This window comes from Typha angustifolia, chromosome 13 (genome assembly GCF_048772165.1).
Source record: "Typha angustifolia cultivar Huaian chromosome 13, ASM4877216v1, whole genome shotgun sequence".
Classification (NCBI taxonomy): domain Eukaryota; kingdom Viridiplantae; phylum Streptophyta; class Magnoliopsida; order Poales; family Typhaceae; genus Typha; species Typha angustifolia.
This window is the reverse complement of record NC_133251.1, coordinates 1507748-1525878: the sequence shown is the minus strand read 5'-3', so window position 1 is coordinate 1525878 and position 18131 is coordinate 1507748. Positions and strand designations below refer to the sequence as shown.

The 18131-nt window shown below is 40.4% G+C and overlaps 4 protein-coding genes and 2 long non-coding RNA genes across 6 annotated transcripts; 2 read left to right on the top strand and 4 right to left on the bottom strand.

The window, feature by feature from the left end:
- Nucleotides 1-84: 84 nt before the first annotated feature.
- LOC140773128 (pentatricopeptide repeat-containing protein At4g21300-like) lies at nt 85-2160 on the bottom strand. The gene has a single exon (XM_073115517.1). It carries the CDS (start codon nt 1867-1869, stop codon nt 127-129), a length of 1743 nt encoding a protein of 580 aa, XP_072971618.1. The 5' UTR covers nt 1870-2160; the 3' UTR covers nt 85-126.
- Nucleotides 2161-2274: 114 nt separating this feature from the next.
- Nucleotides 2275-4370, bottom strand: LOC140773129 (uncharacterized). The gene is made up of 4 exons (XM_073115518.1): nt 3663-4370; nt 2773-2868; nt 2616-2683; nt 2275-2493 (listed from the first exon to the last, which is right to left on the bottom strand). Exons 1-4 carry the CDS (start codon nt 4305-4307, stop codon nt 2364-2366), a joined length of 939 nt encoding a protein of 312 aa, XP_072971619.1. The 5' UTR covers nt 4308-4370; the 3' UTR covers nt 2275-2363.
- Nucleotides 4371-5758: 1388 nt separating this feature from the next.
- Nucleotides 5759-7319, bottom strand: LOC140773340 (uncharacterized). The gene is made up of 4 exons (XM_073115838.1): nt 6460-7319; nt 6239-6334; nt 6069-6136; nt 5759-5968 (listed from the first exon to the last, which is right to left on the bottom strand). The coding sequence occupies exons 1-4, from the start codon at nt 7108-7110 to the stop codon at nt 5836-5838; spliced, it is 948 nt and encodes a 315-aa protein (XP_072971939.1). The 5' UTR covers nt 7111-7319; the 3' UTR covers nt 5759-5835.
- On the top strand, nt 6990-8521 carry LOC140773343 (uncharacterized). The gene is made up of 3 exons (XR_012106448.1): nt 6990-7126; nt 7876-7931; nt 8332-8521. It is a non-coding gene; the product is annotated as an uncharacterized lncRNA (long non-coding RNA).
- A 1484-nt stretch (nt 8522-10005) lies between these two features.
- Nucleotides 10006-10882, top strand: LOC140773342 (uncharacterized). The gene is made up of 2 exons (XR_012106447.1): nt 10006-10520; nt 10648-10882. It is a non-coding gene; the product is annotated as an uncharacterized lncRNA (long non-coding RNA).
- An 18-nt stretch (nt 10883-10900) lies between these two features.
- On the bottom strand, nt 10901-17018 carry LOC140773339 (probable GTP diphosphokinase RSH2, chloroplastic). Its single transcript, XM_073115837.1, has 6 exons — nt 16241-17018; nt 15919-16104; nt 12826-13286; nt 12409-12567; nt 11980-12340; nt 10901-11501 (listed from the first exon to the last, which is right to left on the bottom strand). The coding sequence occupies exons 1-6, from the start codon at nt 16664-16666 to the stop codon at nt 11193-11195; spliced, it is 1902 nt and encodes a 633-aa protein (XP_072971938.1). The 5' UTR covers nt 16667-17018; the 3' UTR covers nt 10901-11192.
- Between the last annotated feature and the right edge of the window lie 1113 nt (nt 17019-18131).

Here is an 18131-nt window from a genome sequence, read left to right as displayed (position 1 = left end):
GCAATGAGGCTCCTACGAGAAAAATCTGAGACTGAACTATACGAAATTACAGGATCAAAAGAACATGTAATGAATTAATTAGACTTCGTGATGAAAGAAATGCAGGAAGAGTATAACATCTGATTGCTATCTCATTATGGTGACATTCTTCACAGTATCCACTGAACTACTTCCAGGGGTCTTCTTCAATTCCATCTCCCTCATCAGTTTCCTCATCCTTGCTGCATCTTCCCATCTACCAGCCTCTGCGTACATGTTCGACATAAGCACGTAGAATGTCGAGTAACTATGACCGTACTGGAGAAGGTCGGTGGCGACAAATTCAGCCAGCTCAAGATCACCATGAATCCTACAAGCACCAAGCAGGGCTCCCCACACACCCTTATCAGGCTCCATAGGCATTCTTTTGATGAATTCATATGCATCAACCACCCTACCGGCACGGCCGAGGGCATCCACTATACAAGCACAATGCTCCAAGGAAGGGCTAATCAGGTAGTCTCTTCTCATGCTATCAAAATGCTTTAAGCCTTGTTCTACTAGACCTGAATGGCTACAGGCTGCTAAAACTGAAGTAAACGTGAACGAATTAGGTCTTACTCCTTCCTCCTTCATCAGAGAGAAGAGCTTGAGGGCCTCTTCTGGTTGCCCATGAGCGGCATAAGCGCGGATCATGGCACTCCAAGAGACTCTCCCGCGCCATTGCAGCTTCTCGAAAGCGTCTCTAGCACAATCTAGTCTGCCACATTTGGCATACATATCCACTAAAACATTACCAATTCTTATATCAGCTTCCAGTCCATTGCTTCTTGCGAGCTCGTGTGCCCATTTCCCGGTTTCGAGAGCTCCCATGCTGGCACAAGCTGAGAGAACACTAACCAATGTCACACAGTCAAACTTAACCTTCTCTGTCAGCATTCTCCGGAAGAGTTTGATAGCCTTATTACCCTCATCACTTTGCTCGTACACTGCGATCATTGTGTTCCATGAAACCAAGCTTCGCACTGGCATTTCTTCAAACAGAGAACTTGCAACGTCTACGGATCCACATTTCCCGTACATTGCAATCAGAGCATTCGCCAAAGAGATGAAAGAATTCAAACTCAATTTAATCACAAACCCATGAATCGTTCGGCCCGAATTTAAGCATTCCACCCCTTTTAGCGCCGGAAGGACACTAACAATAGTGATCTCGTTAGGCTGCATGCCAGAAGCGACCATGGACCCAAAAACACTCAAGGCCTTCTCCGAGAAGCAATTTTGAGCATACCCCGCGATCATGGCAGTCCAAGAGACAACATTCTTATCGACCATCTCTCCAAAAACTAACTCCGAATTAGAAACCTCGCCGTTCTGCGAGTACATGCTAACCAACGCGCTCTGCACAAAGTGATCATTATCAAACCCATGTTTGATTACATGGCAATGAGCCTCCTTTCCTTCTCGAAGGGCCGAGAGGACGGCGCACGAGCGGAGCACAGACGGGAAAGTGAAGTGATCAGGAGAGAGACCTGTCCGATGCATCTGTTTGTATAGGAAGGGGACTTCTCCACATGGGCCGAGGTCAGCGTAGCAGCGGATGAGGGTGTTCCACATGAAGGAGTCTCGATGGGGCGATGCGTCGAACACCTTGTGAGCGTAGTCCATGGTGGGCGAGAGGAAGGCGGCAAGAGAGAGGAGCTTGGTGGTTATGGCGAGGTGATGAGAGAGGCCTTGGGTTAGGATTCGAGCGTGGAGGCGCTTGAGGCAAGGGAGGGAGGAGATGGAGTTGAAAAGAGAGGTTAAAGAGAGGGAAGAGCGGTAGTTGGTTTGAAGGGGAAGAGATGGCGGGAAGGAAGAGGTAGTTGGAAGATGGGGGTCAAAGGCCATGGGAGATTCTTCGAGAGTGTATTTTTACCATGAGACCCGGGGAGAGAAAGATCTACCCGTTTACTCTGGATCTAATGGGGAAAAGTTTTAACGTATTGTAGTTAGCATTCCGGCTGTTAACTTTATATAAACATCTGTCAGCAATGAACCATCTCAACATGTTTGTTTAACCAATTGGATTTTTCCTCTTAATTCTGCTTCTCGAGTGTAACTACTACTGAAGCACAATAGTAATAATACAATCATTGGACATTTCGAAAAATATAAAATTAGATATCTCTAATTTTTATTCAAACAAATTTAATCTTATTGTATAGTAATCCATCTATTACAGAAAGGCAGAGATAAATATTATTATTATTATTATTATTATTATTATTATTATTATTATTATTATTATTATTAATTATTATTATTTTAATGGATAGAATGTATGTGGCCCAACTTTTTTCTTCTAATTTTTTCTTTCATCGGGAGAGGAAGTTGAGCCATGATCACAATGTAGATTTTGGAGAACCTAATAAGAAGCTTAGAAGGATCTGGTTGAACCGATTGGAGTCCTCCACCTGCGAGACATGTCCAGTCTTCTCCAAAACTTCCAGACTCGCCTTATCTCCAAGACGCCTGCACTTGTTCATTTTATTTGCAGTTAAATCATCCTAGAATATATATATATATATATATATAGAGAGAGAGAGAGAGAGAGAGAGAGAGAGAGAGAGAGAGAGAGAGAGAGAGGGGCTTACTTTTTAACCTGGATGGCTTTGTCCAAAGGAAATATTTGATCATGCTCTCCCCAAATGATCAGAACCTCCTAGAGGAGTGGAAAGAGAAGGATTAATTGAGAAGAGTTAATAGCTTCAGCATTAATAGGCTATGTATACGTATATCCAGTGGTGTCACCTGAGGGAGAGGAGTGAGCTCAAACTCATCTTTCTTGTCGAGAATCGTTCCCTTGAGAAGTTCCATCTTTTCCTCTATTTTATCACTGAAAAGATTCTGCACAGCCATCCAACATTAAACCTCACATCTAAGTCAAATTACTTCATTCACAAGTTGCTTTCTCCAAATTAATCAATCCTTCATTGAAAAAGTTCTCTTCTTTTCTTTTTACCTTAATTAAGCACAATCATTTAGGACGGCGGCTAATTAAAAGGCACTCACAGGACCATGAATTGGTTGTGATCCACGACATATCATAATGACGTCCAATTAAACATCGTCTTGTACTGGGATAACGACATGCAACTATGCAAGGCCCCACGTTTCGCTGGCACAAAGTAAAAGACTAAAAGTGGTGGGCCAACACGAAGTAATTCCATATTGCTACAAGGCCAAACAAATATTTAAAGAAAATAGTCACGAGTTTAACATTTTTAATTTAATATATATATATATATATTATATTTGTACAGTGAATTTTGAAATAATAGTTTAGCAATAGATTCGAACTATAAAAATAGAAATATATAAAGATGTTTTAGAATTTGGACCAACTACAAAAGTAAAGAGAACTCGTGCACTTAGGAGGGTGAGTAATTTTGTAGATACATCTAAATTTATGTGAATTATAACATTAAGATCCAAAAATAGCCAGAAGTGAAAGGTCCACTGCTTACGGTTAAGACGGGAAAGGTACCTCTCTCCGAACAGGAAAAGACCACGTCAACGATAGGAATATGCGAGCAGATCGATTATCGATATACACATAAAAGATGCAAAAGAAAGAGGCGAAATCGTAGAAGATGAGAAGCCGAATCTAAACGAAATAGAGCAAATAAAGCAAGACTCACCTGGATGAAGTCGCGGAGCAAGAAGGACGGCACGAATCTCGGCGGGCGGTAGAATGCCAACTTCATCAGCGTCCTCACCGTCTCCGGGTCCTTGGGGAGCAGCACTTCCGGGATGCTCCCCATTCCCGCCCTCTTCAATAGGGCGCGGTCGTCCTCCGCCGCCTTCAGTATGTCGGAGTTCGCGATCACCACCCGATTGACCCGATCCGGACCGAGAAGCCGTGCCACGTGGTACGCCACGAACCCCCCGTAGCTCGTCCCCACCACCGCCACGCGTCCGGCGGCGGCTAGGCCGAGGGATTCGAGGAGGCGGACTAGGGCGGCGGCCTGGAACGCCTCGGATCGGCAAGGGGAGGTGGTGGTGGAGCCGCCGAAGAAGACGAGGTCGGGGACGATGATGTCGAAGTGGGCGGAGAGGGGGCCTATCTGGTTGCGCCATTGCCACGTAGCGCGGGGCCCGAAGCCATGGATGAGGAGGAGAGTGGGCTTAGCGTTAGGGCTAGTGTTAGCGACGGGGAGGGAGTTGGGGATCCAGCAATGGATGGTGGTTTCGGAGTCGACGGCTAGGGTTTGGGGGCGGAGGCCAGCAGAGTAGTAGGTGCGGTGGACGAGGGAGTCGATGAGGGGAACGATGCTGAATCCCATAGTGTTTTTTGTTTGTTTTTGGATTCGAGACTGGAGAGAGAGAGAGGGGGGGGGGGGGGGGGGGGGGGGGAGGAGAGAGCGCTACTAGTCGAGGGGTTTGAGATAAATTCTACAGAGGCGTCGTTTGGTAGAAGAGGAACTTCTCCGCCACGCTTTAATTATGTTGGTATCTGTTAACTTATGGAAGCTACGCCCACCGAAGTTTAATGATCATGGCTTGTTCATGGGGCCCAAGTCTGGGCCTACCTAGGCCCTCTATTTGTGGCCCAAACTCACCTTGATTTATTTATTTTCTTTTTTGGTCTTTTTGGTAGAAGAAAAGGACTGCAAAAATAATTCACATTATTTTAAAAGATACTCTCTAACTTTTGTTATTGCTAAGGATTTCTGAGCCCGGCCTAAATTTGCTAATCAATGCCTAGTGCGATTAGACGAATTTTTGCCAATGTGCTGTTCTGCTTCAAACTTATTAGTATTTCACTAAGTTTTTAACATAGTTTATTAAACTACTGTGGTTTTTGCTAAATAAGCATCCATATAGATTTATTTAAGTATAAATGATTTATGAAGTAACAATGGCACTTTAGTAAGCAAATAATTTGAAAACTATAGCAAAAGAGTTTTTATTTTTTTCATTAATGATAATATTAAGATTGATAAAAAAATATAGCGCTATTACATTATAGTAAAAACTAGTTTCATAAATAGTAAACTAATGATACGTGATATTCTGGACATGGAAGCACAACCTACTGATGATACTTAATTATCATTGACTTTTTAGCATAATCATCGTATTAATATCTCGCCCTAAACGACTTGCTAATAGGGGATGTCACGAGGTGATCGCCCTGCTAATTTATGGAGTTAAACAAAGGTAAAATATATAAGATCATTCTATTAGGTTGCCACTCGTCACTAATGATTCTAGAAGAAGGGCTCCATTAATTTCCAATCACTTGATAGAGATGGCTGCAGACAGCACCAACTGTAAGAGCTTTATTTATCTATCTATCTATTGATATTCGTTTAATTGCTTTTTGCTGGTTGTGACTTGTGGCTTGTTCATATGTCGACAACTCGACATCTAAAAATAATAAGAATTGATTCAGTAAATAGTTCTAAAATTATACGAATAGTATCATATGTCGACAGCTTGGATACTCTCTTCTCCAGCGTTTCCTGCCAGGGACTTGAGATGCGACGTAGTCTTCTCATTTCTTCGTCCCATGCCGTATAATTTTGGTCGCTTAGTCATCTCCTCCTCCTCCTCCTCCTCCTCGAGTCTTAGTCTTCAGTCATTCTCACATACGACTTTGACAATCATAAGTTTCACAATATTTGTCATTTTCTGACTTCTAAATATTATATATATATATATATAGAGAGAGAGAGAGAGAGAGAGAGAGAGAGAGAGAATGCCAACACAAGGATAGTAGAAATATATATGATTAAATGCTCCTCCAAGCTATATATATATTCCTCTCTTTCAGTCTACATAGAGATGATTATTAATAATGGTAAGGTATTAATCACATCGGGGACTTTTGGCACCTAATAAGAAATCCAACAGTATCTCATTAAAACGACTTGGATCTTCCAACTGTGGCGTATGCCCGGTGTTCTCTATTACTTCCAACCTAGCCTTGTCTCCGAGTTGCCTGAGATGACAATTAATTAACTCAGATAAGTACTAAGTAATAATAATAATGATATGAAACTAAACACTGGGAAGCGAAGGGAGATATATATATCACTTACTTTTTCATCTTAAAGGCCTTATCTAATGGAAATATCTGATCATGATCACCCCATACGATGAGAACATCCTATAATGCAAAAGAGAGGTTTAATATATAAGATTGGGAAAATAATAATATATATAAACACCTACGTAATTTTGCATGTATATATACGAGTGAATGTATTACTTGTGGTAAAGGAGTAAGTTGGAATTTGTCTTTGTTTCCAATAGTGATTCCTTTGATGAGTTCCTTCTTTTCTTCCACGTTATCACTGAAATAATTCTGCACGAAAGAAAAATCCAATTTATTAGTAGTTTAAAGATAGGTGGGATCATTGAGCAAAGTAGAGACTTGTTTTGCAAAATAGTTTTTAAAAAAAACCAATATAGTATTCTGCATGTTCTAACCTTTATCAGATCACGGAGTAGGAACTCCGGCACGAATCTCGGGGAGCGATAAGTGGCCATCTTCACGAGGGTCCGGGCCTCCGCGGCGCCCTGCGGTATCATCACCTCCACCACATCCTTCACCCCGGATCGCTTGGCCAGCGCCTTATCGTCCTCCTCACCTTTCAACAGATCGGAGCTCGCGATCACCACTCTCCCCACCCTCTCCTCCCCGAGCAGCCTCGCCACGTGGTACGCCACGAAACCCCCGTAGCTCGTCCCCGCCACCGCCACGCGTCGGTCTCCCCCGCCGCCCCCGCCGGCGAGGAGGGCGTCTAAGAGGCGGACGATCGCGGCGGCCTGGAACACCTCGGACCGGAGTGGGGAGGCGGTGGTGGATCCGCCGAAGAAGAGGAGGTCGGGGACGATGAGGTCGAAATGGCGAGCGAGGGGCCCTACCTGGCTCCTCCACTGCCAAGTAGCGGTGGGCCCGAATCCATGGATGAGGACCAGAATCGGCTTAGAGTTAGGGCTTGTAACGGAGAGGGACTCAGGGATCCAGCATTGGATGGTGGTCTCAGAATCTAGGGTTAAGGTCTCAGAGCGGAGGCCGGCGGAGACAAAGGACCGGCGGATGAGGGAGTCATAGAAGGAGACGAGGCTTATACCCATTGCTCTTTATCTTCTGGTAATTTTCCTTTCTTCCTTCTTCAATTGAGATTTGCCAAAGGGTCCAAGCTGCATTTATAGAGTCTTGGAGGGTTTCTTTTTCTTTTTCTTTTTCAAATAACATTTCGTTTTATTAGAGGAGTGCTTCGAAACTTCTTTGGCTTTGAAAACGACCAGTGTAAAGAATTACGACCAAAATTAAATTCTTCAGAGTCTTTTTATGAACCAGTAGAGTTGGCAATCAAATTAGTAGGTATGACGTTCCTCACATAAGTAACGTTGTTAATTGGCTATATCTACGAGGGGTAGGGAAAAAGAAAATATATAATTTTTCACTCTTTGTTTCTAGATCGAGCAATCATACGATACAGATACAATCCAATTAGTTATTAAAAATAAGTTTTATATGGTGATAAATCAAAGGATATATAAGACGTTGTACGTATGTATGTGATTACATTAATTGATAAATAATTTAAATTAAGTATTGTTATTATTGTTTATCTTTATAACTGTTTTCTTAATAATAGGAGGGTCAATTTCAACTAATTTATTTCTATTTTTATTTTTTATAAGAAAAGAAAGTAGTTAAGAGAGAGAAATAAAATATAACTAATTTAATTTTATAAATTAGAAAAAGTGATCTGGACTTTCGGTTAATTTTAATTAGTATCGTTTAATTTAAACCATTCAATTATGAGAGAAAAAAAAAATGAATAGTTTCTAAAAATAGTTCTAAAAATTAATATCAACGAGAGTTTGTGCCAGGTATAAGCGATCATATATCACGTCTGGATGATTGACTTTGAAGGGTGCTGGAAACGGTAAGTGACTTCTATTTTGGTACGACCAATTTCCTCCTTCTAGATCCTTTGTGGAAAATAGTCCTTCTTTTAACTTTAATTTTTAATAGTAACTTGGAATATGTCTTCCAATGCTTCTCTCATTTACTAAGTTCCAACCATATATGACTCCACCGTTGAAATTACTCTTCTTAAACAATGCTCAAGGTAGGAATGGGGATTAGCAGCGTAAGAAGCCTTTTGGGAAGGAATTTTTTGCTCACTTCACCTAATGTTTGGAAGATTAGATCCTCTATTGGGAGTTCAATTGTTTTGTCAAAAAGGTCGACAATGATGCAAGTCATATATATAATATATGTGTGTGTAAACAACATTACCTTTTTACTTTGTCTATCTATGATGTCATTGAATGTGTTGACAGAGTTGCAGGTTGCTGTAGGATGAATTGGAAAGCTTACCACCATACTTAACTCCTGTGTTCTATTGTTGGGTCGCAGTTGGAGTCGAAGGATGAGTTTAGATCTTTTGCTCTTAAGAATTTCTCAAGATTGTACTTTATTTTATGTTGCTCTTGTTTGATATTTTGCTTCTTTTTATAGTGTTATCTATTGTGGTCAAGTATAAGATCTAAAGATATATATATTGGATAATTTAATAAAAACTTATCTCTTTGTCTAAAAATAGATGTTATATTTATAGGGAGATGGGATCTACCATCTATTTCAAAATAAATAAATAAATTTAAGGGTGTAAACTTTCTTATACAACCTAGATGATGTGTAGTATACTAACAAATGTTAATGTTTTATTTTCTGCGACGTTGAGTTGTATAGAATCCACTTTTCTACGTATTAGTACTCTTGCTGTCCTTATGTATAATATCTAACCAACCAACTCTAATATAGTTGGTAGGTACTTTGCTCATGACCAAAGGAGGTCATGAGTTCAACTCCAACCCCAAACAATATTGTGGAGAAATTGTTTGGTGGTCGGTGGTTTAGTGGCTTGGCTCGATTCGGTTGATAGTTTGACAGTGCGGTTAGCTTGGAAGAACAGCTTGACAACGCAACGGCGTCTTAGTGGCATTTGGTTCGAAACAATTATTCAACAACGCATATAGCTTTAAGCCTAGACTGGATAGCTAAAAACTTAGTGGGGCCTAAAGTGTCTTTATATCTAGGGAGGGTTGGCTTTTTGTCCAGCCCATATCTAGCCTTTGGGCTCATAAATAATTTTAAAAAAATATCTAGATGTTTAGTAGAGTTGGTATTTAAATAATTATTATGTAGAAAATTATTTGATGATCAACGATGAATTGACTTAATGACTTGGCTTGATTAATAGTGGACCAATGTGTTAATGGCATTTATTTCGGGTGAATAATTTGTCATACACAGGATTGATGAGGAGGATTGACTCTTTGTCTATGCTCTTGAATGATACAAAAAAAACATCTTAATATTTATTGATCAACTTTAGTAAACTTGATAAGTACATTCCCTATGATCAAATTATGTTAAAAATTATTTGATGACTTGACTAAATTGCTCAACTCAATTAATGGCTCGACAATAACATATCAACGAGGGTTAGCTAGAGCGTGATGAGGCCTAAGTATCTCTGTATCTAAAGATAATTAGTCCTTTGTTAAGCTTATATATAATCTTTGGACTCTTAAATAATAAAAAAGAGAAGACAAAAAAAATCTTGATATTTAAAAAAAAGTTGTATGACATCTTGATCGTGGACGATATTTTAAAACGGTTGATGATTTGCAAATTAAAACATTGTTAGTTAAACTAAATCTTAAGAAAGATTTGCGGCCCAAAAAATCAAATGGAAAGGTGATAGTTAGAAAGGGAAGTGAGGAAGGAATATATACTTCAAATTTCTTCTTCTAGTAGCTCACGATGTCATTGAAAGATGACGGGCGGGGGCTGCTACTGAAATGTACGAACCAAGCCTCGACTTAGTTGATGGAAGGTTCTTCTGAAGTCTTAAAACGCATTTCTGCACGTCGATTAAAATGTCAAGCTTCAAATTGTTTCCGTAGAAAAAGCTGCAACTTTAGCTTGACTCGGACGCTATTTTCTTACGCAGGGTAATGTCTAACCATGTAGACGTGTTAAATTAATTATGTCACTAATGGGGAATATAAATAGTTTAAGGACGGGGTGTAAATTGTAAAACAACTTATATGTAGGGTCTTAATTGAAAATTTCCCTATTTCTGGAGGCCCAAAATATTTTTTGCACTTCCCAATTTTGCAAAGAGCCATCAAAAGGGGTCGGAGAGAGAGAGAGAGAGGCGGACGGAGCCGAGGGAGAGCGGAGGAGTCAGAAGAGAGGAGGAGTCACGGCCTCACGGGAGCCTCGAGACGCGCGAGTGGTAAAGGAGCTACTGCGATCCATGAGCATTGGGGAGCGCGAGTACGAGCCCTGAGTAGTCCACCAGTTCCTTGAGATTGGATCCCGCTACGCCATTGACGTGCTCTCCAATGCTCAAATTTACGCCGAGCACGCCGGAAAACCCACCGTCGGCTCCGACGAAGTTCGCCTTGCCATCCAATCCAAGGTCAGCTTCTCTTTCTCCCAGCCGCCGCCGCGAGAGGTAGGGTTCGTTATTACCTTTCTACTTCTTTGTTCGTGTGATATCTTGTTGCAATTACCTCTCTGTAGCTATCGAATCTTCTCGTTATAATCGTTCACTTTGGACAATGTGATCTTCTATCTTACAGTTGAAAACTTGCCAAATTCTTCCTGAGCTCGTACGGAGCAGAAACAAAATCCCACTGCCAAAATCCGTTGCACCGGGAGGAGCAATTCCACTGCCACCCGAGCAGGACACACTGATCAGCCCCAACTACCAGCTCCTTATTCCGAGGAAGCAGCCTTCTCAGGTTGAGGAGAGAGAGAGAGAGAGAGAGAGAGAGAGAGAGAGAGAGAGAGAGAGAGAGAGAGAGAGAGAGAGAGCAGTGATCAACAAACCCAACACCAAACTCCGCAGAGGGTAGTATCCTTCCAACTAGCAGCAGCAGCAGCAAAATGTACAAGATAACTGAAGAAGAAGAAGTGGTTGATAAAAGGAACTCTCTCTCAACCTTCAATTTTTTTTTCTCTTTCTTTAGTGCTGGATACAACAATAAGGCCTGGTCTTCTCTTGCTTTGGCAATCAATACTAGAATGTGCGTGAAACTTTCTCGAGCTCTGAGATGGTATATAACAGCCTACCTGAAGCCCAGATATGTACGTGAAAGTTTTTCCTGTATAATTTTCTCTCTTTCTATGGACAAGGAATTAAAGCATGGTTAGCATCTCCAGCTCCGGCAGCTGAGATCGGACGTTGCTCATACATTCGTTGGATCTCCTCCCTACACTCTGTTAAGGATTCGTTGGGTATGGCCGGGATCAGATCCACAACGTCAGCCATCCGCAGCTTCTGACCGGGGTTGGTCACCGGTTCGGCATTTACTCTTGGCCGCAACTCTTCCTTCACTGCGAAGCCATATGCAGGCAACCTTGAACTTCCTCTCCCTATTCTCTCCAATAAGTCCATCACTGTTGAGTTTGGGGGGAATTCTTGCACAGACATCTAGAATCACAAAAACCCACATTAGATATATGTTGCTTAAAGATTGAGGCTTTTCAAGTTCCTTACCAAATGATAGGTCAGTCAAAGAACTAAAAGCATAGAGAGAATTAATATAAGGGAGGTCACAAGTTAGTTTAAAAATGGTATCCTAATATATTAGATTCTCTCCAATTTTAGGTGAATATACACAGCGTTACCTTCATTACCAAAGAGGTTGCAATTTTATCAACAAAAAAAAATTAAAGCAAAGAGGGTGCATGAATTAGTGGCTTGAATCCATGATCACTTGGATACGAAGGATCAAACTTGGTGTCACACAATAAGTGATGTCCTCTGAGGTCAATAGGTAGTTGATTGGAACAACTGAAGGAAAACGACTTATAAGTTATTATAAATATATATATTTCAAATAATAAAGCAAGCAATATGACTAGGTAGATTGCATCACATTCACAGAGCGAAGTTCAAAGCAGCTCACCTTTTCATTTTCCAGCAAGATGACAAAAATGGGTCCTTTGTGGTTGCATTGTTTGCTGTATGAATAGGGACAATCATCTGAATGAGAAGGAAATGGGCATGGTGGCCTGATGGAATCGCCATCACCGAGGGATGAAGGGAAGTCTATGCTCATACTCTCACACTGCCAAGTAACAACCCATCTAACCCATTCCACCATATGGGGAACAAAAGAAGAGATCTGACAGTCACCTTCCTTATATCTCCAGTGTGCAGCTATTCCGAATTCTGCCTGTAGATGCATCTCTCTAGTTCGAATCTGGACTTCCAGAGGGAGTGTGTCGTTGTCTTTGCTGAGAACAACGGTGTGCAGAGACTGGTACCTGCAAGTATGGTTCAGAAGCTGCCTAAAGATATTGATTCAATTAAAGAAAGATCTGCAATAGAATACCCATTAGATTTAGGAATGGTGATGTAGTCTCTGAATCTCCCAGTAACTCGAGGCCATAATTCATGAACAATCTCCAGTGCAACAAAACAATCCCTCTTATTCTCAAGTATCAGGCGTAGACCATGTATGTCATGAATCTCATCCATGCTTAGCTTCTTCCTGCAAACAGGAACTTTGAACATTGCACATATATAAAATTGATGAGATTTAACTATTTAAGGCATCTACTTTTTTGTTGAGAGAGACAGAGGATGATGCAAGTATCATGCTAAGGATGATATTGTCATATCAGTTAGATCTTTCAGGACAAAGTTTTATGTCCATTGAACTGACCTTTAGCAGGATATATGAATACTAGAAAGCTATAGATCAGAACGGAACATGTACAACAGACACAGAAGTAAGTTGGGATCACACCTTAACATCTTGCTATAGATGCTATACAAGCTCTTGTGTCGCCCTGAAAGGACGTGATAAGAGATCCCTCTGATCTTAAGGGCTTGATCCAGTTGCTTTGTTGCAGCTGCAATTATTTTTTTATTATATGACTTTACAAGCTTGGAGGATAGCTCCTTGTGTTGTTCTGGATGAAGATACTTGAAGCACAAATCTTCAAGTTGCTCTTTCCAGCTCAAGATTCCCAACCGATTAGCTAAAGGAGCAAAGATCTCCAAAGTTTCCTTTGCAAACCTCTGTTGTTTGACTAGGGGCAAAGGTTCTAACGTCATCATATTATGCAGCCTGTCAGCCAGTTTGATGAGTACAGCTCTCGCATCTTCCATCGCAAGGAACATTGTATGTAGTCGGTTGGCCTCAATGATTCTACTGGCAGTATTGTTTTCACGAGCAAGCTTGCTCAAGTGGCTGAGCTTTGAAACCTGCACAAATGCAACCTCGAAATTAGAAAATACTGAAGATACAATTCTGGATCTTGTAAATGCAGAAATTCCAAGAAGTTTGCCCTCGAAATAAATAAAAAGGGAAGAGCTGTAAAAAGCTACAGTTACAACTGGAAGAGGTAACTCAATTAATATGGGACTAACATAACATTTAGACAATTCAAGTAAATCCTAGTAAGCTTCTAGAAAGCAAGAACTAAAACAATAGCACAATCTTCATAAGAGCACCTTGCATTTGTCTGTGGATTTGATTTTAGGAGTCTAAGATCAAAGTAACAATATTCACAATACTTATCCTGACGATTTTCTATTAAAATTTTGGGCAATGTCTTTGATCAGTTACGGTGGCTGTAGGCACTGGGAAACATGCGCTATCCAATTGAGCATTTGTGAAAGGTTTCCTTCTCATCGTCATGTCTAATAACAATACAGCTGCTTCATCTTGTACCAAGTTACTTAAAAGATATGGAAGTTAAACTTAGATATTTGAAACTCTGCGTTTTCATGCAATTTCTATCTCATGAGCAATAACTCAGAGCATCACCACTAGTATTACAAGGTTACATGGGAAATCAACTGAAAGCATGAGTTAACCTATAGCTACTTACTATATAAGTACATGTGGGATAATATTCGCTATTCTTTCTTGATTTTATTTAGTATTTATCTCTCTACGAGGGTTTAAAATATCTGGTATATCCAGGTATAAATTATACCATAATATGTTGTTATTGGGGGAGCTCTACATATCTAAACAGGTACAACCTAGAGGCAACCCCATACCTGAGGAACCTACCATCTTGACCAGTCCTGGGAGCCCAATAAGATCATTAATGGAGGATGTCGTGATTCTCAGATGTTATCTTAGCAACAGAGGGTTGCTTTGATCTGGTATCAGACACAATTTCATTTTTATAGAAAATAATGGCAGGACATCCCTCCTTTTATCACAAACACACTCCTAATAACTTATAAGACAATTATTTTACAAAGAAAGATATAGAAGTGCAAAGTAAGCAAAATGATATATCACCTAATTGTTCAAAAATGACCCGCTTCTTTAGTAAGTAGTCCCTTTTATAAATTAACATTTTCCAGAAAGAGCGAGTGATATGCCCAAAACTGCTTTCATGATGATTGTCATCAGCCTCAGTTTCCCTTGTTAAGCCATCCATTTTACATCAACAAATAGTCCTTTATCAATTCTCATATATGAAAGCTTTCATATGATTCAAGAGAACATCAGACTGCACATGTGCTTCATTGTTCTATGTTATCAATTACCATCTTAAAGATTCACATACATCGAACAAGCTAAACAGTTAGATAACTAGCAAATCTTATGCAGTAATAGTAGTACTAACTTCAGACTGCACATGTGCTTCATTGTTCAACGTTATCAATTACCATCTTAAAGATTCACATACATCGAACAGGCTAAACAGTTGGATAACTAGCAAATCTTATGCAATAATAGTAGAACTAACTTCAGACTGCACATGTGCTTCATTGTTCTATGTTATCAATTACCATCTTAAAGATTCACATACATCGAACAGGCTAAACAGTTGGATAACTAGCAAATCTTTTGCAATAATAGTAGTACTAACTAAAGAAGCAAATATCATCAGAAGGTAAGAATAGGAAGAAAGTAAGAAACTTATGCAAAAGAAAAACTGCAAGAGATGACACAGATGTTTTCAACTTCTTCTATATTTGTTGTTTATATACGACAATTAAGTTCCAGACAACAGCAGGCTAGTAAAATCAACAAGGTCATATATGATCTAGTAGAATCCAAGAAGAAGTGTTGACTGATAGTAAAGGAAGAAACCAGTCCAATCAGCCAAGAATTCGTTACATTTCAGTCTGAATGCCAAAAGCCAGCTAGGCAATCATAGGTATGGAATATCCAAATTGTGTCTGGTTTCTAAAATCAGGTACTTCGAAAATCATGCCTCTCATATTATCTGCGAACTGTCTTTCCCCTTCTTTCTCTTGATTGTACTTTTGACTGGCCTTCATTGAGTTGTATATCTTCAAATCAAATGAGGAAGTCCTCTATAAATGTTGCACCCAAAAATTTCTAAAACATTATTTACTCTTTCTTAGCACTCTTTTTATTGAGTTTATTTCTAACTTGCCTTTTATTATGTACAATTGGTAGATATTATCTTCTAGTACTAATTTCAGGCCAAATCAGCACATTTAGACAGATGGACGCCACTAAGACGGTGATGATGGTTAACAATCATGAATGAAGTTGTGAGTAAAGAGTAACTAATAATAGAACTGTTAAGTATGTTTTTTTCCCCTTCTTTGAAACATCCTATTCATGCCTTTCACCTTCTAATGTAACAAGTGGAAAAGGAGATGGTGAAACAACAGTCAACCAATGAAACTCAAAAATCAATATGAGCATAACAAACATGTGCATATCCGGCATACCAAAATGAGCACAAACCATATCCTCTTCCAAAATCAAACCTAACAAAGCATTAATACAGACATGCAACAAGAAAGCAGAACATGGCCTTTCCAAAAAATGACCATCAAAGACTTAAATGACACAATAGCAATAGTAGAAAAAAGAATAGAAGACGCAGTCTACCCCCTCAACAAGATCGGCAACACCAGCTCCAAATCGCTGAGAGATATAACCATAGTCCATAAAAGAATCATCAAGCGTATCATGCAAAAGCCCTGCAGCCACAACTGTAGCATTAGCCCCAATCTTCGCAAGCAGCACCGCCGTCTCCACGCAATGCTGCAAGTAAGGATCACCACTAACCCTCATCTGAGACAAGAACAAAAAAATTTAAAAAAATAAAAAAAGTTAAAAAAAAATTGAAAATTAAATCGAACACTAGTTGAATTGAGATTACCAAGGATCAGAAATTTCAAAAAATTCTCCAACTTGAACAACTAATTACCTGTCCTCGATGAGCTCTCTCGGCCTCATAGAAAGCCTTCAAAACAAGCTCCTCGTTGAAGATCTTATGCCTCGATTGAGCTCCGGAGAGCAACTTTTCCACATAATCTTCCAAGCCATTCTCAAACTCAGAAGTCAGATCCTTCATGCAACCTGAGCAGGAGCTCAAAGAATTCCTAACAAGCCCATGCCTTCCAAGTCTGATCGGCGATAAAGAAGGGGGCGAGCAGGAGAAGGAGCACGAGGGAGTGGTCTCGTCACCAATTGGGAACCCCGAGGCGGCGGCGCGGATCGAGGGAGGAGAGAAGAGACAGGAGAGACCTCCGAGCTTGGAGGAGACGGCGGCGGAGGCCGCAGTGAAGTCTGGCGAACTAACCGGGCAAGCAGGCAGGGTGGCGTATAGAGCAACGACCGCAGGCACCGACATCGAACGTAGTTGGTTCGACTAGTCGGGGAAGTTAGTTAGGAAAGTTTATTATGTAGAGGTTGGAGGATGAAAGGGATGGAGACGAATCAACGATCAAAGCGAGGAAAAGAAAGAGAGAGAGAGAGAGAGAGAGAGAGAGAGACTTCCAGAGAAAGCGTGGAAGAAAGAGGGATAAAGGGACGGAGACGGAGACGGAGAGGAGAGCTTCGAGATGCGTGCTCGGGTCGCGCGCTGTGACTAATTTCGTTTGCCGGTTGGGGATTTCGTGTGCGTGCGGAGAAGAAGCTCGCAGCCACGTGGAGGGGGAGATTGCTTCTCGCCGCGGCAAAGGCAAAGGCAAAGGCAAAGCCAACCCGGCGGTTCGTAGTAATACTAATTAAGCAGCTTGTTCGTGACGTCACACTCAGCGACACACACATAACGTAAGCACGTGCCTGGCAGGCGAGCGCGCAGACACCTTCGCCCAACCTCGGGCGAAAAATGTGCCGTGATGGGGCCCACAACAAAGTCGCTGACGTTAACCGTAGGGTTAGTAGTAGCAACTGTAGTAGTGGTACGGGAGGTGGTGGAGGATAAGAATTGCATCTTTCTAATTTAAATGACAGGATTTAGATTAACTCCTAGTAAATGAATGTCCTATGGAAATATCTGGCTGGATAAGGTGGAATCTCCACCGATTCGAACATGTGGGGGCCTGTGAGCTCATTTTATCTACCAGCCTATACTATTCTCTCTCTTTTCTCCCTTCATATTTCTACGGCTGGACCCCACGACATACTATTGAGATAGTATCGACCATCGACATCTCTGTTGCACATGGTCGGTGGTAAAAATTTCAAGACTACATTTGATGGTGTAGATATTGAACATCTTAGTAGGAGCTTAAAGAGACAATTGCTGGGGCAATATACTGCTGTACGAGTTTTCTGCAAAATAATTTCCTTTATTTTGTAATCAAACGGACACTAGAAAAACAAGACCTGTATCTCCTATTTTCTAACTGTGTCTGAATTGGATTTAGCTCCCAAATTAGAATAGTTACCCTTTTTTTTTAAAATTTTGAATTCTATATTAGTTGTAAATTAGAATAGTGATGTTATTATTAGCTCTGGTTAAAAAAAAAAACAACTGATCAAAATGATAATTTAATTTTGTGAGGAAAGCGTAGACTGTGTTAAAATTGGTTGCTTCTAAATCCATTGTACTTCAATCTAATGTTTGGCTACTACATTAGTCACTAGCTTAGTGTTTACCAAACTAATTTACGAAATTCTAAATCCAAAAGCCGCATTTTATACTAACTAAGTAAAATTGCGATGGCTACCTCCAAGCTAGAGCATAATTTTGTAACATTTTGCAATAAGCCATAATAATTCAAACATAATGTTATAAAAACTAACACAGATTACTTCAAACATAATGTGATAGAAACTAACACAGAGATCATTCAGTACGCATCCTGATA